Source organism: Symphodus melops (genome assembly GCF_947650265.1).
Source record: "Symphodus melops genome assembly, chromosome: 9".
Classification (NCBI taxonomy): Eukaryota; Metazoa; Chordata; class Actinopteri; order Labriformes; family Labridae; genus Symphodus; species Symphodus melops.
The window spans coordinates 10,107,281-10,129,386 of NC_136699.1; the positions used below are offsets into that span (position 1 = coordinate 10,107,281).

The 22,106-nt window shown below is 40.1% G+C and overlaps 2 protein-coding genes and 1 long non-coding RNA gene across 5 annotated transcripts in view; 2 read left to right on the plus strand and 1 right to left on the minus strand.

The window, feature by feature from the left end:
* The window catches only part of LOC306829313, an 82,202-nt gene that overhangs the window by 36,712 nt on the left and 23,384 nt on the right, over positions 1-22,106 (plus strand). The window lies entirely within an intron of this gene.
* On the minus strand, positions 2,823-8,195 carry zic3 (zic family member 3 heterotaxy 1 (odd-paired homolog, Drosophila)). The gene is made up of 3 exons (XM_079352410.1): positions 6,926-8,195; positions 5,983-6,146; positions 2,823-5,502 (listed from the first exon to the last, which is right to left on the minus strand). The coding sequence occupies exons 1-3, from the start codon at positions 7,914-7,916 to the stop codon at positions 5,320-5,322; spliced, it is 1,338 nt and encodes a 445-aa protein (XP_079208536.1). The 5' UTR covers positions 7,917-8,195; the 3' UTR covers positions 2,823-5,319.
* Positions 8,795-20,162, plus strand: zic6 (zic family member 6). Of its 2 annotated transcripts, XM_079352316.1 has the most exons (3): positions 8,795-9,288; positions 15,750-16,493; positions 18,244-20,161. In XM_079352316.1, the coding sequence occupies exons 2-3, from the start codon at positions 15,827-15,829 to the stop codon at positions 18,864-18,866; spliced, it is 1,290 nt and encodes a 429-aa protein (XP_079208442.1). In that variant the 5' UTR covers positions 8,795-9,288; positions 15,750-15,826; the 3' UTR covers positions 18,867-20,161. The 2 variants fall into 2 exon arrangements, with proteins under 2 accessions (XP_079208442.1, XP_079208441.1); XM_079352315.1 differs by lacking the exon at positions 8,795-9,288 and having other exon boundaries at positions 15,325-16,493; positions 18,244-20,162.

The window sequence follows — 22,106 nt, forward strand, 5'->3', positions numbered from 1 at the left end:
TGTGCCATTAAATCTGACAATGGGGCCCTTGGCATTACTTTTATTAATGCGCATATAGCCACTAACCGACTACAAATGATGAGTTTGACTGATCATTGAAGCCGTAATGTTGTCATTAATGCGAGAGCTCATTGACCAACTTCTTATCACTTTGTTCCACAATTGACAACCCGACCACTTTCACTCGTTTCCCCGTCAGCAAAGACGCCTGCAGGCTATACTATACAGTATGCTGTGGTATGTAAATGCCCCATAGAGTTCAATTGAAGAATAATTGAACTCAAAGACAAAGCCATTGTGTTAATCAGCTTGCATCACAAAGGCCATGCAGCCCGTTAAGATATGAAGGCACACCATGGATTAACTTTAATGCATATTCAACACCGTAGCTGCTGGAGGTGAAATAAGCATTGATAATTGCAGAGCAACTTCCGCGCAAATTGAAGCGCTTGGCTCGTTAGTTATTTAGTTAGTAAGTTCTCAGGTGATTGTTAGCTCATATAGGTTTACACACTGTTTATCAAACCATACAGTTTTCTGTATGATTTTGCATATCCAGCTCACTTCACTTCAAATGCCACTGTTTCTCAATGGTGGCAAAAGTATCTTCAAGCAGGCCGAAAACACTGATTAAAGCAACGACTGTCATAGTTTCATATTAATATGTGAACTGGTTGTGCAAGGAGAATATTCCTGCTTTGAAACGTTCTTATTTAAATGTTAACACAAGCTTCATCTGCTGAACAATAAAACATGAAAGTGCATTTTTTTTAATTCAGTTTTGGTTTAGCTTTGTCTATATTGGGCAATGCTATAGCGAATTCTGATGTGTTGTTGCAGTCAGCATGTTTGGTCATGTTTTCATTCAAGTGCCGTCTTTCTCGGAATCGGACCCAAGGGTGGCCCATGTGTTCTGCTGAAGCGCCCTTGAGCCAGACCTTGCACCCTACATAGCCATACCCTCAGTTAAAGATGAGCCAAATTGTGAACAAGCAGGATTGCATCATGCGCAGGAATATTTTTATTTTTTTTATTTTTTTTGCGTTCATTGGGGAGAAGCCTGCTGAGGATCCACCCAGCAACTATTAAATTATGAATTAGTGACAAATTAGCCTTTTGTTTTTCTTTAAATATCACAGTCATTGCGTGACAAAAGTCGTCTGGGACCTGATTGTGTCACTTTATCCTCTTAGAGCTCGCGCTCCCCGAGCCAGCAAACACTGTGCCATGGAGAAGACTGAGGAACGCATCAGAAGGGTTTAACCAATCACACTAATATGAAATGTGGACTACAAGCGCGAGCCAGGAGAAAGAACTTAGTTCTATTTTCCTGCAGAACAACCCCCACAACCCATTCCGTTGGGTAGCATACTACACTCAGACAACAGGCAGAGAGAGATTAGAGGCTGCTGCACGCTGCCAACAGTCAGCTGCACACACCGCAGCCAAGTATAGCAATCCATAAGATCATTTGGAATGAATGAGCGTTCACGTATCGCAGAGCCAGTCTAAGTGTGCTTCAGCAGCAGAGAGAGAGAGAGGCATTGTTGTGATCCAGCCGCTAGCCTTTACACAACTGCATCCACGTGACCGTCACTGCTTTCTAATCCATTGAGAATCCAGCAGAAATTAGCCTTTCATGTTTTTTGTCTCTCCATTCTCTGGATTGAAGCAGCCGCTCTGGTTCTCACATGTCTGGAAACGATGACTTGTTTTGGGCGTCAGCATAAAGCGCTTCTTCCTTGGGAAGTAACGCGGGACGATCCCGACGGAGGATAAATAAAGTGCAGTCAGAAAAACCTGCTGCTTTATTAGCAGTTTTTCAGTTGACCCACCCGCTTTAAAACGACACCAACAACTGATGTAATGCAGCGTAATATGGTGTAATGGAAAAGAGAAGCGCACCTTAAAATGTAAACACATAAATATTAATTTGATGATCATATTTTGCATCTTCCGTTTATGATGATCGCCTGATGCAGCTGCCTCACTGTTTTCACATCCCAAACGCCTCCATGTGCGCCCTCAGTCTCCGCGCTCTGGAGAGAAAGCCGGGTCTCGTTTTTTTGACGTCACTGTGTCTGAGAGAGGGGGAACTTGAAATGTGCGACTAGACGAGCTTGGTAGAGAGGGAGGGAGGGAGGGAGGGTGTGATGGGGAATAGAGGAGAGACATGAGGGGGTAGACAAGAAATGAAATCAAACGGAATGCAAGAGGTGCGCTTGCGCAAAAAGTCAAAAGCAGAATTTGAATCAATATTCCTAAATCTGTTTATAGTTGAGGGATGGGGGGGGGAGTAGTAAGGCTGTGTGCATGGGGGTTGGTGTAAAATGCTTCTTGGCTTTAGACTGCAAAAAAGAGGAAAAACACAGCAAAGTATTTAGCAGCCTGTCAAATCAAACACAACTTACTACATTTAAGCAGGAGGGGTGTTCTAAAACGTTTAATTAATGACAAAAGCTCTTGCCATTCAAACCTTTTTTTGTTTGCCGTTTAAATGCTTATAATGTCTTGCAGCAATATGAGGACGCCCCTTGGGTTGTTTTTTTTATGAAGCGGTTCCTTGTTAATCGGGCAGGGGCGCAGCCATCGCCAGTTTTTGGGAACAAATCCCACTACACTTTCACGGTCACAGTGTCCTCACTATCCCGTCCTCCAGTGAACACCGAAATACTATACTGAAGCCTCATGGAGGGAAAAAAAAAATACAACTGTGAAGACGTAAATCTATGACCCTCACCCACACAGCTCAAGCCCCGTTTCTGCCACAGTGTTCCCAAACTTGATCCCCCCCACAATATTCCCGTTTATACTCCAACACACTCTCTCACTCTCTCTCTCTCTCTCTCTCTCTCTCTCTCTCTCTCTCTCTCTCTCTCTCTCTCTCTCTCTCTCTCTCTCTTTCTCTCTCTCTCTCTCTCTCTCTCACACACACACGCACACACACACACAGTCAAGATACTAAGATGGCGCCTTTATCAGTGTCAAGTTCAAGTGACTCCTACTGTCTGATAAAAACAGCATGATAAACAGAGTCGTGTGTATGACACAGGGAGAACAACAACATGGGGATAGAAATCAACGTCGCAGTCTGAAGGTCGCTTTTCACAATGTTTTTTTTTTAATTTCAGTCAAAATTTTGTTCACATTTCTTCATAAATAGTTGGTAAAAACAAATCAACCAACATACAGTAGCCTAAAAAGTACAAGGAACCTTTGCCATGGCAGCTGAATAGGCTAACGCATAGGCCTGCTGTTATAACAGGGTTTGCCTCAATGTGGCACAGTGACACAGTTCATCAGTAAAACAGTTTTGCTCTTCAGGAATAACTCGGAGTGTGACCCATTTCTCCCAGAAAGTGTTACAACATCACATTCTAGCTGTGTTTATACATCAGATATTTTTTTCTGACATCTGGACATGGGGCAGAAAGGTGGTGGCAATAAGAAAAAGTACTTCATTTAAATTAAGGTATAGAAAATAGCATATAAAACATATATTCCTTAAATTATTTAAATAAACTTATTTCATATATCACTGTCACGAGGTACCTTTTTTACATTTTATTTTAAAAGTAGTGCTGGTGGTCTGAAATTGTTCTCATATACGAGTACAATATACTTTGTGTATGCATAATATTTAATTCTTGAGAATAGGTTACAATGCAATGCTGTAACTCTTTTCGCCACTGAACGTATTCTCCCCCTCCCCTCCCCTGCCACCCACCCAACATAGATCTAGGATTCCTTCCACTAAATTTTTGTTAAACACAAAAAAATGTCATCTTGAAAAGTTATTCACACAAAACAAGCAAATGTGTAATCAAACTGCTCTATATGCAACACCACAACAAATAACACGCTTAGTTTCACAGAAGAATTACATTTAAAACAATGCAAGCTGACAGACAAAAAAACTTTTTTTATTTTTGAAGATACTGTGTTGAGACAGTTCTGTTGTTGCCGATGCACACATTTAAACATACTTGCACAAAGACATTGCTGGAACTATAAAGAGGGCCATACTGGCGCATATATTTGGGTGCTGGACCCGAATTGGAAATAATCAAAATGCTGTCACCTTGTTTTTGAAATCATGAACTTCGCACACTCCTCTATTAGACCTGTATAAGAGTGCAATAGGCTGATGGGTTTATGTTTCTTCCCCTCAAAAAATACTGAGTTTATGCTACGAATTGACATCTATTTCTGATTCTATTAAAGTAAAATACACACAAAAAAGTTTAAATGTAACCAAAAATAAAGATATCAACAGAACTGTTTTAGCTTCTCAGCTCAACTGAACTCAGTTCTACAAGGTCAATGATTTACATGTCAATGGTCTCATAAACAAAATAAAAGTGACGGAAATATCTGCATCATATATAGACAAATCCATAATATTCATATAGATGATTTCTTCGATCCAAATAAGACACATGTAGGCCTATTGGTTAAAAGGAAGAAAAAAAACAGAAGGATACAATCGCAATGTTGGAGCTTTAGAGTTTATCATTTGTTCATTGTTAAGCTGGTTATGACCAAAACTGTACAGTTTCTTGTTAGAAAACATTTCCATAAATATCATTTAAGTTTCAGAACTTATAACCATAATTAAATTACAAATTGATAAATATGGCATCATGGATATGTATTTACAACGGTATTAACAAAAGGCAACGTTATATTCAACGGTAACAATCGTAACCTAATACCACATTTCTCCACCTGAAAACGGACGATGACAATAGATTCGACCCCATCAAACAAGGAAATACATTCACGAGTATAATATTTATTTAGGATTTTTTTCTGTGTTCAAGTTCATGACAAAGACTTTGGCACGTTTCTTAAGACTGTTTGAAGTTCCAACAATCAATTGAATAGGCGACAAGCGTGTCACCATAATATAAAACAGCGTGAAATAATCTTCCTTTTTTATTCTTTTTTTTAAATAAAAATTTGAGAAAATACATAAAATGAAAAATAAAACATTTTTTTCTGTAAACTAAAAGATAAAAAACATTTATTTATACTGAGAAAGTATTACGTTTATTCATTCGTGATTTATTGGATTGTTTTCCTTAAAACTGCGCAATAAAAGTCAAATTTCGTGATCCTGAGAACGGTCGTGGCCTGCGTGGTGCTGGCTTTTGCTCTCATCTCCTGTTGTGTTGTTGTCCCAATCCCGTGTGTGTGTGCGTGTGAGTGTGTGTGTGTGTGTGTTTTTATATCTGTTTGTGAACAGGGATAGTTTTTAAGGTTTTTATCCTCAACCTCTTGGTCCACATTAAGAGAGGGTTTGTTCTTCTGCTGACTTCAGACGTACCATTCATTAAAGTTGGGTGCCAGTCCTTCACTGTGGCCAGAAGTGTTTTGAACGGCTAACGGCGGTGTTTTTGTCGGGTCTTCGGTGCTGGCTGACACCAATACAGGCGGTGTGGACGACTCGTATCCAGAGCTTGCTGCTGGGGACGATTCAGATCCTTGAGACTCATGTACCTGAAAAGAAAAGGGCGACATGAGGGATGAGTCACTTCATTTACACCGTAACGGTATTTAAAGTGGCTTGGTGGAAGCTTAAATACGGTTTAACTCTGGATTATAAAGAGCAACTAAAACAAACAACGTTCAAACAGGCAAGCCAACTTGTACACACTGCTAATTATTAAGAGCTGCATTCTATTGATTTGGATCTTAAACTGTATTTTTTTAATGAAATAATAAAACGATTCAATTTAAAACAAATCTATATATCTTATCACAAGTCATCCACTAATGCTATGTAAGTTAATAATTTGAGTGCAAAAAATGAGACTACTAAATCTAATAGTTGTTGTTTTGCAGTTTGACAGTAGCCTACTATAACATCTTCAGTAAAGCTTGAAGTTGTATGAAAGTCTCTGTCTGTAGAAGAGGAGGAGATGTGGGTGGGTTGAGTGTGTGTTAATGTGTGTAAGGAGTAATGAAGACATTAATTACCTTCATGTGTTTCCTGAGAGAGCTGGGATGTGTGTAGGACTTGTCGCACACTTTGCAGATGTATGGCTTGTCTGATGTGTGCACGTGCATGTGCTTTTTCCTGTCGCTGCTGTTGGCGAAGCGTCTGTCACAGCCATCAAATTCACACTTAAACGGCTTCTCACCTGCAGGATTAAATACACACCGTGAATTCACCAGCGAAAATAGACCATATAGCACCAACAAACCTTCACAGTAACTGCAGCACCTGTAAAACATAATGCAGCCCGAATATGTAAATTGTCTGCAGCCTATTATATAACAGAGTAGCCTAACCTACATTTTCGGAGGGCGACATGGATCCAGCTCCACTACTACTACACACTGCTCTGTCAGGCTTTATTTATTCAAGAGGCCTGCTCCTTCATGCTACTACTGGCCTGCTCTGTGCGTCTGCTCCTCTATAGTAAACACTGAATCAACAGGGCATTTCGGCACTGCAAGGACGAGAATTATAAACACAGCCAGAAAGTGATTAAGTGTAATTGTATATGACGTTCACAAGAGTCCTTAGTCTACCTAAATAGCCTAATGCAGCTAATGCACTTAAAGTTTGACAAGTGAGTCAGTAAATGTTTATATATCATTCACAACGTCTGAGTATAAAAAGCGATAAGAATGAATTGGACTTTACTTACAGAGATGCACGTGTTTTAGTGTTGATGTTTTTTTTTTTTTTTTTTCTCTTCAAATTACATGGAAAGACAGATGCTCTAACAATAGTTTGGGGAATTGTGCAAAAGGATAGCCTAAATGTTGGGCCAAGTTCTCAAACGGTTCTTGTAAACAACAAAAACATGTCCCCTTTAAAATAGCATCCTAAAGCAATGTCTACACAGGGTATAGTCCCCCTTTTTTAAATGGAATTTTACCCACGCCACGCAAGGATGTTTCTCTTGCCTACCTGTATGTGTTCTTTTGTGGATTTTCAAATTTTCCGACCTGGCGAATATTTTCCCACATCCGGGGAACGGGCAAGGAAACGGTTTCTCGCCCGTATGGACTCGGATGTGGTTGACGAGTTTGTACTTGGCCTTAAAAGATTTCCCTTCTCTCGGGCAGTCCTCCCAGTAGCAGATGTGGTTGCTCTGCTCGGGGCCACCGACGTGCTCCATGGACACATGAGTGACCATCTCGTGCATGGTGCTGAACGTCCTGTCGCATGTCTTTTTGGGTCTGTTCATCTGGTTCTCATCTATCCATTTGCAGGATAATTCTTGTTTAATCGGTTGCCTCATGTATCTAAAGAAGGCCCCCGGACCGTGGTGTGTCGGCACATTCATCCCCATGTTCATGTTGATAGGGTGGCTGTAGTTGTGCAGCTGAGCTCCGTAGGGGTCCGTCCGAGGGCTCGCGACCGGACGATACGGATCAGGTCTTCCGAAAATGTCCCCGCGTAAGCCAAGATGCATTTGGCTGTTAACCACATGTCCGCTCGGTGAAGCGTGGCTCACCCCTTGGTCGTGAAGTCCGGGAAACAACAGATGTCCGGGGTTATCGGTGATCCCGGGTGGCCCGTGGAGGCTCCCGGCCGAAGTTGCAAAGATCCCATGTTGGGCGCTGGGTGCTGTGGACTCTCCCATGCCCCGGTTCCGAAAGAGAAAGTCCCGTGTTGAATTGAACGCTCCCCCGCCATACGAGCCCACCTGCCCGCTGTGAGAGTGTCCCAGGGCAGCTGCATATCCAGTGGCTTGCGGGGTGAAAGCTGACGTCTGGCTGGAGGCGATATCGTGAGCCACGGGGCTGATTTTGAAAGCTGCGGAGTGGGAAGAATCGGTGAAGGGATTCAGTCCCAGACCCGGGTCTCTGTTCCCTATGTCGTGATGCCGCGATGTCCCGAATCCCCCCACTCCTAGCGATGCAAACTGCGGACCGCTATCAAGCAGCATAGTCATGAGCTTGTAGTAAACTTAGGAGACGGGGAGAAAACAGAAAAGAAAATTAAAATCCAGTTTAGCGGAGCGCGCAAGCTGCAGTCACCGCGCTGAGATTTACCACGTTGTGCGCAAAAAAAAATCCTAAAATAAAAAGATACCAAGCCAAAGCGGGGAAAAATCCTATGCGTAAAGAGTTGGGAGAAAAAAAACTCCCGTTGACTGCGATCCGTGAGAAAGAGGATCAAACTTCCCCCCCTTTCCAGGCGGATGATGTCCTTGGACTGATAAAGTCAATCACTCACTCCCAGAACATAAATGAACTCGGGAGGCAGTGCTACAACAGCCAATCAGCGCGCGGCTACCCCTCTGCCACGTGACTCTAAGGGAGGGTGTTAATTGGCTAGATTTCTGGTGATTGGCACAGTTTGGTATTGAAGATGGCAGGTCGTCTGAATTGGTTTCATTTGATTGGCTCTTACAGGCATTATTTTGCAGGTATAACAGAGCAGCCTAGCGCAGATAGTGTGTGTGTTGTGAGTTACGCACGTCTTATGCAGCATTCTACCTCGCAGGAAACTCCCATCAATAAAAATAAATAGAACTGGAGATGATCATAGTAAAGGTTTTAGCTACCAGATCCCGTTCAGACTTTTTGTGAAAAAGAAACACCATTTAGGCAGTTATATTATCGAGCATTAAATGTTTGACGTGTTTTATAAAGAAGCTTTAACTTTTGAAAGCACTTTAAAGGGATGTTTTACTTTTGTTAGAGGGAATTTTTATGAAAGATCTATCTATCTATCTATCTATCTATCTATCTATCTATCTATCTATCTATCTATCTATCTATCTATCTATCTATCTATCTATCTATCTATCTATCGTTCGTGGGCAGTTTTGCTCTTATTAACAGAAAACTTGAATGTACTTGGCAGAGTTCCAAACTGTGGCTTTCTTGAAGCCGCTTGAAAGGGGAGGGGGGTATTTTTTTTTTCTTGCAAAAGCTCTATAGGGTGTAAGACCGAGGAATAAAAGACAGAAAGAAAGATGGCAGTAATTGTAATATCCTGAGAATTTTTTCGCTCTGCCAAAAAATTCGTACCATTGAGCAAGTTTCAGAGGGCTGCCGCTGACTCGCTGCAGGACACATAAAATCTGATCAAGTTCAGAGACGCGCTGAGTGCTTCAAGCGGCGCTTTTTAACTCCAAGCCTTTCACATCCTTTCCCCCTCAATCTGTCCCAGGGAAGGAGCTGACATTCTTTATTTTAGGGGGATCTGGACCAAAAAAAAAAAAAAAAACTTCAAATCAGTCCTTCATTCTGTTTTCGCCCTCATCCTACCGCATTCACTCCAGAACATTCATCGAGAAAGAGTTATAGAATGAAAAGGTGAGTTTTCCAACTTCTCTCTCGTATGTTTTAGTTAGTGAGAGGCCTGTGTGAACGGCATGCTCTGGAGGTTCATACATATCCACTTTTTATTTCGCCCGTGGAGGCTGATTGGTGTTTAGTTTTCTGTTGGTGAACATAGCCTGCTCGGTTTCAGGCCTGTTACTCACATGGCAAATAAATTGTAACAGAGCCCGGTATATGTGTTTTAAAGCCGTTTACACATTAGTATAACATTTGCAGTTTTTGTAAAAAAAAAAAAAAAAAAAACCCTCAGCAACTTATCTCGAAGCAAAACGATGAATGAGATTCACTTCTCTTTTTTTTTCCTCCGTAAGCTGCTCTCTTTCTCTACCCCTCTCCCCTCCCTCTCGGCTCTCTCTCTCTCTCTCTCTCTCTCTCTCTCTCTCTCTCTCTCACACACACACACACACACACAGTTTACTCCCCCTCTGCACTCACACTCTCCGCTTTTCACACAGCATGCGCGTGCACACAGAGGGATCCACGAAGACACAAAAAAAAATACACACCACTAACGCGCACACACACACGGAGAGCAGAGTTTGCCTTTGCAGTTTTGCAGTATGAGATTTATGGCGACCTTTTTGAACTTTCACAAGTAACAAGCAGCCTGTTAAGCTCTCCTTCTCTGTTCCCTCCATATTTTATTGCCTTGTTGAAATGTGCAGCCTTCATACGCCACTTGAAGTAATGTACCGCGTGTTTGCAGCCGTATTATCACTAAGAAATAATTAAGTAACATGGTTTAGATGAGTCACAAATGTTAGTGAGTGACGGAGCAGCAGCAGCTCGGCTCGTGCTGAGAAAAAGGGGAAGCTGTCATCAGCGAGGCCTAATGTAAAGCAACTGTTGCTCAAGAGTTTAATTTGTAGCCTACTGCAGAGCTCTTCTGGTGTACTGCTGCTTCTTCAGTATTTAAATAATTAATGAATTCTTTAAATGTGGAATTTGATGATTGGTGGCTTCAATGACACATTTTAGTTATAATCATTTGACAAATTAATCCAAATAATTGAGAAGATTTTCCATTCTTTTTTATGCTTTTATGTTTAACACTTGTCTGACAGGCGCACGTGCTATTAGCTATTATTAATCGAATACATATATAAAAATAAATAATAATTTCAAAGTACAGGTTCATCTATAGAGCTCTCTTCGAACTGGATGTTTTTAAACCACTGATATTATTACCACCAGCCACCTCCCCCCCCCCCCAACACACACACACACACACACACACACACACACAAAGATTTTACCCCGCTCGTCGTGCATGTTGCCTTTCGCTCAGTTACATTTCCCCTTTTATTTTTCATACATCAATATAATTTAATTTTGCAAAATGATAAATGGGCTTCCCTTATTTATAAAAAAAAACACGATTTCGTTTTCTAGCTTTATTCTTTGTAGACTTGTAATTAATTGCATGAAAAACTAAGATGCATTCAAAGGCCAGTGTATTATTTTGGATGTAAAGCCTGGCACAATCTTCATTAATTAGTCGAACGCAGGCGTGTTGCTACGTGTTAAATTGTTGCAGGATATTCTTCAGGATTCCTATGTTTAATGTGACGATTTAGTTATCTCTGCCGGGATTGCCTCATTGGGCGTTGGGATAGCCCATTGGTTATAACATAATCTTCTTCAAACTGAGCATGCGCGTTACCTTAAAATATCACAAAATTGTAGTGTGCACACCTCTGTGACACATGCTGTTGGAAAGAGCAGAACATAAGCATCTGCCTACATGGTAATCAACTCACGTTTACGTTTATTCTGAGTAGACATGTCAGCAGCTCTAAACGTTATTCCAGTGCTTAATATGAGAAATGACCTAGATGCATGAAAAGTGTTTCCTTATATGAACAAATCAGCTTTTGGCAGCAGTATATTTTGGATTTCTAACAGCAAAGTCGACTAAATATTTTTTTAGTCCTCGTTGTCTGGCCTGTAGCCTACACTGTGCTTGGCTGGCTCAGGCCGCCTGTGCGGACAAGTTTGTGAGTTTGTAGTTAACTCAATAGTGACCAGACAAAAGTGAAATCTCCACTTTTGTCCTTGAAACAACAGCAAAGTCATGCTCAAAGGTCACTTTTTTTTCCTAAACACTGCTCTTTATAAATGTGTCAGAATTAAATTGCAAAAAGGCATTTTTTCCAAAAGGCACAATTAAATAATAATATAATATTCACTGTTTGGATTAAATGGACCTCCTTCAGAATTAACTTTCAGGTTTTTTTGTTATAGTTTAATCATAGCTCTTAGAGTAGACTATATATGTGAATTGAGTAAATAAAATCAATTAATTGTTATTTTCTGTGTGCTGCATTGGGTTCATTCTCTTCGACTCTTTTCTTGCATTCTGCAGAGCACAGCAGGATAAAGGTTCTGCTCTGTTCTACATTCATACCATTATCCTCTAAATTTCATACAGTCTCAGAATGAAATGTTACCATTTTAGTTCCTATATTTTTCTGAGAATATGCATGCAGCATTTGCATCCACTTATATCAGAATACCCAGTGATTGCGTAAAAAACAATATTTACATGATGCGGCATATTACAAATAGCTTACAGCCTTTATGAAAGTATATGTATATGCAAATGAAGCAGCTGATGATGACAAGGCTTTTGTCACATTGGATAATACAGCTTACCAAATTTAGGATGATTTAACTGTCTTATAATTTGGTATTGCACTATATAACGCTTGCTTGTATTGCATCGTTATTCAGGATGTTTTTTGTGCTGATTTTGTTTGTTTTTGTTTGTAATTAGAGAAAAACAGACATTTCACGTCGTTCTTGTTTTTTGTGATTCAGCACGGGTGTACACTATCAAATCCTACAATATCTTCATAGATCTTGATCTGTATTAGCTGATATGGTCAGTTGCTGGTTGAGTGACTGCTGTAGTACCTGGCGTTTGCCTTCATATGGCTGATGGAGAGGGTTAATTGACTTCTTGCTGTGATTTACTGGAGCATCTGTCTTCAAATGGACTCATCCCAAACCTGTTAATTCACCTAAATTCCATGAAGTCATGGCAAGAGTGTGCACTGCCATCCCTTATCAGTTACACTAATGCAAACAGTTGTTTAGACATACACACATGCAAAACACACACACTGAGGCAATGCTACTGCTACGTCAACACACAAACAAAGCTGATTTTGATACTTAAAAAATATTATTTTGTTTCCTGTCATTTCTTTTTTTTCTTTGTTTGCAATGTTTGCTATCACTTTGATATAATCCCTAAGTGTAAATCGTGGTTATACTACAGACCGAGAATAGTATAGTTTCATATGAATGTTTGTATGTGCATTAGTGTACGTTTATGCATTGTGTACAAAGGTGGACAAATCTGATGTGTATTATGTTAAAAAGACTCCCTCTAATCAGAAATCTTTGGTTAAAGTTTGAAAATGTTGCAGCATTTTAAATGAAATCTACAACGCTGTATTTTCTCTGGTTAATTCATTTCTAAATATCCCATTTGTTGCTCATTTAGTCCATGCCTACTGCACTGAGAGTAGCATGGACCCTATGGCTGTAAAGGGTATTCCCTGACATGAATGTTTTGATTGTTGGGAGTGATATTTTGTGTGCAGCAGTCACTAGGATTTTGTCTGGCCTGTCAAGCATCCACAGAAATGGTCAGCCTCATGAAGCTGAAGGCTTAGAGGGGATTGCACATGTCACAATGCTAAAAATGTAATACAAGGTAGAAATTTAAACTGAAATTTTACGTTCATACATGTAATGCTAAATTGTCGTCATTTTAGCATATTTAATTAATTTGACCAAATAATACAGAAACAAATGTACAGACTAATGACAAAATACAGATCTGTTTAGTAGTTATAGCACATGTATGTTTCGGCTATTGCTTTTTTATTTTCACAGGAAAGCTAAACTTAAGTCTCAAACATTGTGTAATTTTGTATTTTAATGCCAAATTTGAAATCTATAAATTAATTCTTGAAGTCCTGTCGAATATGTTAGTAGTAGTATACATGTTAATTAAAAAAATATAAGGCTAAACTCTTATTCAGTTATTAAGGTCATTTCTACAAATTAGAATTTCATTAATTTCATTCATATATAAAATAGATCAGTATACTCTGCAGTTGCACGTGGGTCTGCAATTCACTATTTGCTAATTACAATGTGAAGATACAGAAAAGTATTAAATCATTTTAAAAATGCAGTTTTCTACACCTTGTTCTGCCTTTTTGCAGTAAACGAGGAGAACATTTAGGGCGCAGTTCTGTCAGTGATTTCTGCTTTCACAATGACAGCTTGGAAACTTTCATTTTACGTGCTCTCAACCCTCAATCATTTTCGGAAACACATCGGGTTAAAGGTTGACAAACATGAGCGTCCACTACAATTATGACGGAATTAGGGCACTTCTGGGCCTGTCTGCTATTTTGTGCTATTTAATGTCAAGTGGGCCCCTTGCTTTGTTTCTGCAAGTGACGTCAGCATAACAATGTGGAAAAGGAATGTTATCCTTTTTTTTATTATACAGAAAAGTTGAAAATGCAGACAGATGGAAATAAGGTGGGGGTTACACTTTAATACATGCACTGCAATTAAAGACCCAGGCAAAACACGTCAGGTAGATTTAAATAAAAGCAGATTAAATCATGTATCATGGTCCAGGTCGAACATTTTGTAAAATCAGAGCCACGTCACAGAGTGGAGTCATGCAGAAATATGTGTATTTACAGAGGAGAGAGCTTGGAGCGGCTGTCCTCACAGCACCCCAAAGTAAGAGAAGTTTATCTGAGTCTAACAGAGGAGCCTCCCCACCACCACTGCTGCTGTTTGTCACGTTTCATAACCTACATTTTACGTAACAAATTTCACATCAATACTAGCCTGCGAGATTATGGGCGCACCATTGATGATTTATATATATATATATATATATATATATATATATATATATATATATATATATATATATATATATAGGCCAATATGCTTATTTTTTATTATATATATATATATATATATATATATATATATATATATATTTATTTATTTATTTATTTTTTGGGGGGGGGGGGCTATGTAGAAGAGCTGCTCACATTTGACTCAAAGCTTAAACAGAACATCATGTCCTGACTCTTATGGAAGACGTCTTAATTAGCTTTTTCTCAATAAGATCACATTTTGGGCTAGTCCCGGTGCGTAATATCGAACCATTTTCTGCTTTAAGAAAGTTTGATGTTTCTTTGAGATCAACAAGTAAAGTAGTGGTGTGTCCTTATCTGTGTGACGCAAAGATACTTGCATCTTCAGAAGAGTTTTGGAAATGTATTAAATGAAAAATAAAAACACAATCTTTCATTTGGGGCTGGGCTACATGCTCCCTAAAACTTTATTTTCTTGACCCACAAGTGAAGAATAACTGTTATCAACTATTTCTAACACTAAACGGATTTTTTATGACTGGGCTTTTAACTTTCACAGCTTTAGACTACGCCAATCAAAATGCAAGTTTGGACAATAATTGGCCTGGACACGCAAAGGCCACTCTCTGTGTTATTGTTGCAGGGCAGGAGGAGGGACATTTGCTTTTGGTTAAGAAATCAAGTGACATAAAACAGTGTGGTTGTCTTGCGTTTTCCTCATGTGTGCATTGAATCACTTGATTTATTTCACAGATTAGTATTTCACATTAACCTTTTCATTTCTCATAGCCTATGTGGTGATTTAGAGAGGGGCTCTCATAAGAAAGCACACGGAGTTAAAGAGGCAGAGATATTTGCGAGTATCGCGGCACATTTCAAAGCATTTTTTGTGCGATATTTGAAAACGGAGTCGTGCGGTGAACGCCTGCATGTCCCTTTTAAAACAAACCCAGCGCCTGTCAATCACGGTGCATTCCAACCAATCCCAACGCTCCCTTTTTAAAAGCAGGTTTGCCTGCTGTGCTTTTATATTGCACCATGGCCTGTTTCGAAGCATTTTTACTACCACGGTTATTGCCACAAATCAAGAGGGCAAAGTGAACGGCATGGGATTCACACCAACTTTAACGAAATTGAGTTTGGTTCCTACTTCTGCGAAGTTCACGGCCAAGAATTTCACATGCAGATGATATACAAACAAGGGAGAATGGAGACAGAATTTCAAGGTGCATCCTGAGTGCTGTGAATTGGTTGATTTTGAAAAACTCATAGCCTCAAACTCACAACAAAACATGACAAGCCTTTCGAGGTTTAGTGGCTGCCCTCTCTCTTGCGTCAACCCCGGGGAGAGCAATACTGAACCCAGCGTGGTGCTGCCACCTTTGGCAGGAGAGCACATGGGACACCCCACTGGCAGTTCCTTAAAACTCTGCCCCTCGCACAATTTGCGAGACTACCCCGAGACGAGGTCCAGTGCATATGTTGACCATTCGGTTCCCACTTTTGCAGACTCTGGATACCCCAGCCACCGCTTAGAGCACAGCCCTAGGGGCATTATCATTGGAGCCAATCTCTCTGGAGCCGGCATGCCACCCGTCACTGATCAACTGGCATCAAGAGTGAGCCAACATGGCGGGATGGGAAGGTATCATCGTGACTTTGCTGGCTGCAGAGACAACAGAAGCCATGCTTTTTTTACGAGTTACCAGGAGCAGGCCCACGCCTCCACGGACGCGTCTCGAGACCTCGGCAGCCAGATGATGCTAGGTCTACCTGGCGACCTCCTCACCCGGACTCACCACTATGGCCAAACTCTTAACCCCAAGGGAAACGGCCAGCAACTTGTCACACAATTCCTGGGTCTTTACAAGCCCCTCAACATGGCAATTCAGCGAGGAGGAGGTGATGCTTTCCTCAGGTGCTCCAAACAAACAGTGAAGCACGAGCTGGTGTGCAAGTGGAGTGACGGCCAAGAGGGGGCCGGGAAGCTGCCTTGCTCCAGAGCCTTCGGGACCATGTATGAACTTGTCACCCATGTGACAGTGGAGCATGTCGGAGGACCCGAGCACTCTGAGTATGTCTGTCACTGGGAGAACTGCGCGAGGGACAGGAAGCCTTTCAAAGCCAAATACAAGCTGGTGAACCACGTTAGAGTGCACACAGGGGAGAAGCCCTTTCCCTGCCCCTTCCACGGCTGTGAGAAAGTGTTTGCACGATCAGAGAACCTCAAGATCCACAAGAGGACCCATACAGGTCAGTTAAAGTCACCCACGCTTTGATAATAATTAAAACAAAATAAAAATATATTTCTAAAGCTGAAATTGTAATAAAAGTGTTAAATTTTTTTTTGCAAACTATTGTATTAAGATGTGTCGTTTAATCAACAGTTTTATATATTTATAAATGTTATAGTTTTAAAATTTAAATCTATATGAGCACATTTTTATTTTCAATATTTTAAGGATCGTTAAGTTCTTTCGCTTCATTTTCCTCTATCGATTTATGTTTTAAATTGCCGTTCGTTTTTAGGCCTCGGTGGTTTTTAAAATGGGATTTTGTAAATGTTTAGTTTCTTTCCTCCCATGTTTCTGCCTGCTTTTTGAGGAGAAAAAAATGCCAAGACTCCATGCAGAGAACGCAGATGTAGTCGTATTATAGTAAGGCAGTTTCAGGCGAGTGTGCAGGCCTGCTGGTTTGGGTGCCTCTCCCACTTCATTCAGGGAAATTATTAAATAAATGCCGGGACACCGGAGAGCTGTGACGTAGCCGTTACGCGGTGTCTGCCTCCCAGGGATTCATCTCCTGTACAGAATCCCTGTGGCAGAGCTCAGCACACAGGGGGGTAGTGAGAAATAAAAAAGGTGAGCACACCGATTACCTCAGCAAAGAAATAATTACTCGTGCAAACAAAAGTAAAAATAAAACACGTTTTATAGGCCTATAGTAGTTTCATTTAAATCACTCTGTGAGGCCTGTTGCTGACCAGGATGCTCTCTACAACTATATGTCATGAAATGCATTACATTTTTTAAAGAGTCAACTAGGGGCTCTCCTCTATGCCCATTTTAGCACAGAATAATATATTCTTCACAAAAATTTTACTTCCTGTATTGTATAGGCTAGGGAATAAAAACCTGATGCCAAAAAGTGTATTTACCCGGCAATATTGGCATTTTGATTTAAAGTGTAATTATTCACAAAGTGAATGGTTCTCAGAAAAAAAAGTCTACTATTTGTTTGGTTTACCACCTTTCATTGCAGCTTAAAATTGTTTGACTAATGAAAGCTAAGAGAATACAGGCAGAAACGGGACGCCTATGAACATTTTTCAACTGCACATCCATACTTATGTACTGAGATGTAATTTAAAAATATATATTCCTAATTTTACTTCGGATTACAAAAGACATGAATCACATAAGGTGCATGCTTCGTGATAACGTAACACAAGCTATTAAAGTTGCATTTATGAGTGCAGACTCTTCCTCGTTGCCCGCTACATCAAGTGGGCTTTTGTGCGCAGCTGCTGCAAGATCAATTAGCATTGTGATGGCTGCAATTCATTTTGTGCACTCCATTTTCAACAAATCTTTGCTTTTGACTTGGCAGGTCCATCATTGTCTACACTAATACATGTTTAATCACGTGTTCTGTTGATTTAGTCCGTAGCATCACTTGTTGCGATCAGAACTGCTCAAAAGTTTTGGCAACATTGAACCCTGGAGTTTAGTGACTCACCGAGAGTTTTTCCCCAAATGCTTTTCGGTTTATTTTCTGTTTTGTTTTTAACCAATCACCAAGGATAATAAGGCCTTAATAGGCTCTGTTTTCTAAAGTCAATGTCTTTAAACTGAAATTCTGATTTCATTTGAGTGAAGTCTGGTTGTGATTTTTTTTTTTTTGTATGTTGGGCCACTTTTCTTATAACATGGTTGAATCACTTCGCCTACTACAATTAAAGCATATCCATAACTCGCTGCTATTTCTCTCTCTGCACGTTTAGGTGAAAAACCTTTTAAATGTGAGTTTGAGGGCTGCAACCGGAGGTTTGCGAACAGCAGCGACAGAAAGAAACACTCTCACGTGCACTCCAGCGACAAACCCTACATGTGCAAGGTCAGGGGCTGCGACAAGTGTTACACCCACCCGAGCTCCCTAAGGAAGCACATGAAGCTCCACTGCAACAAGGCCCACGTCTCCAAAAGTGGAGACGCACGTCCTGGAGACATGGGTCACTCTGCGGAGCCCAGGTCAACACGAGTCCCGGATGGAACTCAGGTCAGCCCCCCTCTTCCCCCTACCTCTACTCAAGATGTCCCCCTGTCCCCAGAGAGTCGAGACGAGTCGACCCCGAGGTCACGTTTCCATCACACGTTTGACAGCAGTTTGGACTACTCCACACACAGGTCACAGCCCCTCTTAGACCCTTTGTTGCTGCAGAGAGGCAGCTACAGGTCCCAGTCCTCCCAGTACCCCTGCGGCCAGACAGGTCACACATTTGCCCAGAGTTCCAGGACTTTCCCCACCTCTTCTCCCTTTCAGAAAAGTCTTGTGAACGGATGGTACACATGCCACAGTGGCGTGGACAACTTCCCACCAAAGCAGTATAACAACATCTCTCTCTGAGGTCCTGCTTTGACTCAGGCGGACGCATTTTTTGGGCCTATTTTTTCATGTTATACCATATAAACAGCAGCTGTATCTCTATTGCTCTCTGTGTTTTTTTTGTGAATGTTGTATCAGTTATTCTGTAACACGTCTCGAGTCTTTTTTTTTTAATTGAAATTGTTGCATTGCGAAACGTAGTGAGCTTTATTTGTTGTTGTGAGGCCTGTCCGGTTGGCTCTGGCTTTCAGCCTGAAGCTCCATCTCCCACAGTGAGCTGTACGAAAATGTTTATGCATACTTGTTCGCTGTGTTACATTACTATGAAAGATATCTATCATAATTAAGACAAAAAAGATGACAAAGCTTATAGTAGCCTAAATCTGCGCATTTCTGGATTCCTCTGAACCCTTATAGCTTAATGGGAAGTGAAAGGAAATGCTGAATGTATAGCCCTGATTTTAGGGCTCTTTGTGAATGTAAACCAGGTGTAATGTACGTCGGGAAGATAGAGGCATTATTCATGTGAGTATGTATGTCCTAAGATTAAATAAATATCTAAAAAGATCTTACATTGAAGACCTGCGCAGTGAGCCTGCAGCGTGATTTGTCTGTAACATGACTCCGCATGGTTCGCAGGCTTTAATTTTTCTCCCTTTGATTAAGTTCTACTTTCCGACCTCTTTGTCACTTCACATTCTTGTTTGTGTTATCTGTATTTTTCCCATTTATGTGCAAAGTAAGCCCAGTGTGAGCACAAGCTATAGTGTTCGTGATACTATTAAACACGTTTAATTTGCATACAATTCTACTGTACATAAGCACATTGTATAATTAATTATGTATTCTATATTTTATTAAAGTGTCTATATTCTCTTTGATCAGGCGTGTGTGGTTAAACCGTTCTGTGCATTTTCATAATGAACTCAAACTTCTCTTTTTTGTAAATTTAAAATTGCCAGTGCGTCAGATTTGCAGGTTTGCTGTTTTTTTTGCAAGCTAATGTCGACACAACTCATATGGAAGGGAAACTCACTCCGAGCAGGAACACCATGTGATTTAAGAATGTCAGTGACGGGCCTGGCCTTTAAGACCACTATTATTTCTCTAGTTTTATTGAGGTTTATCTTCTGCAATTGAACGCAAACATGTGGGGAAAATGCTTATCTGGTTACATTTTCATGTTTATTCCCTAAATAAATATTCCTCATTAAGAGCGTCGGCTTCTTTAATCAGATGTTAGTTTTTCTAACTCAGTCATGACTGCATGTGTTTGAGGGATACAGGTGTATTTACCAAAGGGTCACGCGCACTCCGTCTTTCAATTAGCGCGTACTTTTGCTTCTAATTAAAGTCAATTTTCGTTCATTTTGAGATCCAATTACTCTTTTTAGTACTTCATTTGATTTATCTGTGTCTCTGTCAAACACAAACGCACACTAAAACGTCTTACCTTGAAGGTAAGCTAGCTCCACACACAAACAGGACCCATGTAGCCCTGAAAAAAATATTGTATTGTCCAAATTCTAATAACGAGACATTCTATTAAACCCACACTGATTCGATTCACACCACAAACAGAACTCTTTTATTTTCTTTATAAAGGTGTCTACATGGAAAGACTGTTGAGCTCCTCACTTTGATTCTGAGTAAATAGATTTGCAGGATTTCACAGTTTAAAAAAATCACAGCTCCTCTCTCAGGGAACAGATATGTGCCATTCTGTTTCATTTGGTAATTGAAAAGAAAAAGTTGTAAAGAAAAAAAAAAGCTAAAAGAGAGATGTTAGTTGTTGTTTTTTTGGGGGATGCACACACTAGTGCAAATAGTTAAATGTTTTCAATGCTTCATCTACTTTCGCTGACATATTTGATCACTGATTGTTTTTCATACCATCAAGAATGCAACATTGAAAAGACACCTCATTATTTGGAGGGAAGAAGCTGTTTGAAGCCTATTTTGCCAGCAGAATTTGAAGTTTCAGCTCTTATCCTTGTTCAGCGTTAAAACTAATATAGAGAGTTATTATTTCCATACAGTTTATTCTTAGTCCTTGGTTTAAAAATATACACCTTTCTAACAAAATAATTACAGTGATTGGAAACTTAGTGACCACAATGAAGTACAGTTAATGGGACATACAATGGTAAGTTGCTAAGAAGATGACAGTGAAGTGTGTCATTGTCCTGCAGTAGACTGATTACTGTGGAGGTCAGATGAGTCACAATTATGATGAATAAGGTAATAGGGGGAAGAAAAGCCTGTTCTCCACTGCCAGAAGCAAACGTTCCCTGCTTTGTACCTGTATGTCAGCATTTTATATCATTAAACATGACGATGATGACTGCCAATTATATACATTCCAATTTGCTCCATACATTTCAAAAGGAAATCAGGTCAAAAGTGCAGTCATTTTACATTTCTTTGAAACACATTCTTATAGTGATCTGACAGCTCACTAGCTCTAACAGTGAGCTCCTTTATTCCAGTGAGAGGATTTGATGGAGTTGCAGTTGTCTAGATGGCCACAAAAACATGGGGTGAAGAATATTCGAAGATATTGTGACTTCATGTCCACACTGGTTTCTATTTAAGTTCTTTGGTTATCGTTAGTTTGTTCTGAAGTTATTTGAATGATGAAATAAAATGAGGAGAGGCCTTAAATGACATTTATCCCTCTGATAGTTAAAAAATGATTAAAAAAAACATATCTCCAATCTGCAAAGTTATAGCCTACCAAATTGTTCTTGAAATGGTGCGGAGCTATGATGAGCTTGTTTACAACTTTCTTTCTGCATGCTGGTTTAAAGTGCAGTCTGTTGCACATAGCACTCATGGGGATGCATCGTTGGGGAGGGTGAGATATTATTTTGATGATGCATTTTGCAGATCCCTACTGAATTTGACCACAGTTCATTTCAAATTCAGATTTTTACAAGATCTCAGTTATTTGGAAAAATTTGAGTCATCTTTCGGTTTATGCATTTTCTGTACTTGCTTCTTAAGGGTTGCCAGAAGACATTTAACATGTGACCGGTGCATCCTTGTCAGGTAGTGTTTGATAATATATTTTTTAATTTTTATGGATTTAAAAGTGTGGTATAAAACTTAAGATAGATTGGCAATTTGGCACATTTTGGATGTTTTACAAGTAGTAAAGTACCATTTTCCTCAACTAAGTGAGGTCAAATGGTTTGGCTTTGATCGGTCACTGTAATGATGCAATGACTGATCAGATGTCTTTCTCTTGTGTTGCCACCA

What these genes read in the sequence shown, in the direction of transcription:
- zic3 (XM_079352410.1), bottom strand. Translation starts at nt 7,916, where the DNA reads ATGACTATGCTGCTTGATAGCGGTCCGCAGTTTGCATCGCTAGGAGTG. An exon ending in CCACAAAAGAACACATACAG is followed by an intron (nt 6,147 to 6,925) that starts GTAGGCAAGAGA and finishes TTAATCCTGCAG; the next exon opens with GTGAGAAGCCGTTTAAGTGT. An exon ending in CTCTCAGGAAACACATGAAG is followed by an intron (nt 5,503 to 5,982) that starts GTAATTAATGTC and finishes TTTTCTTTTCAG; the next exon opens with GTACATGAGTCTCAAGGATC.
- zic6 (XM_079352315.1), top strand. Translation starts at nt 15,533, where the DNA reads ATGACAAGCCTTTCGAGGTTTAGTGGCTGCCCTCTCTCTTGCGTCAAC. An exon ending in CCACAAGAGGACCCATACAG is followed by an intron (nt 16,494 to 18,243) that starts GTCAGTTAAAGT and finishes CTGCACGTTTAG; the next exon opens with GTGAAAAACCTTTTAAATGT.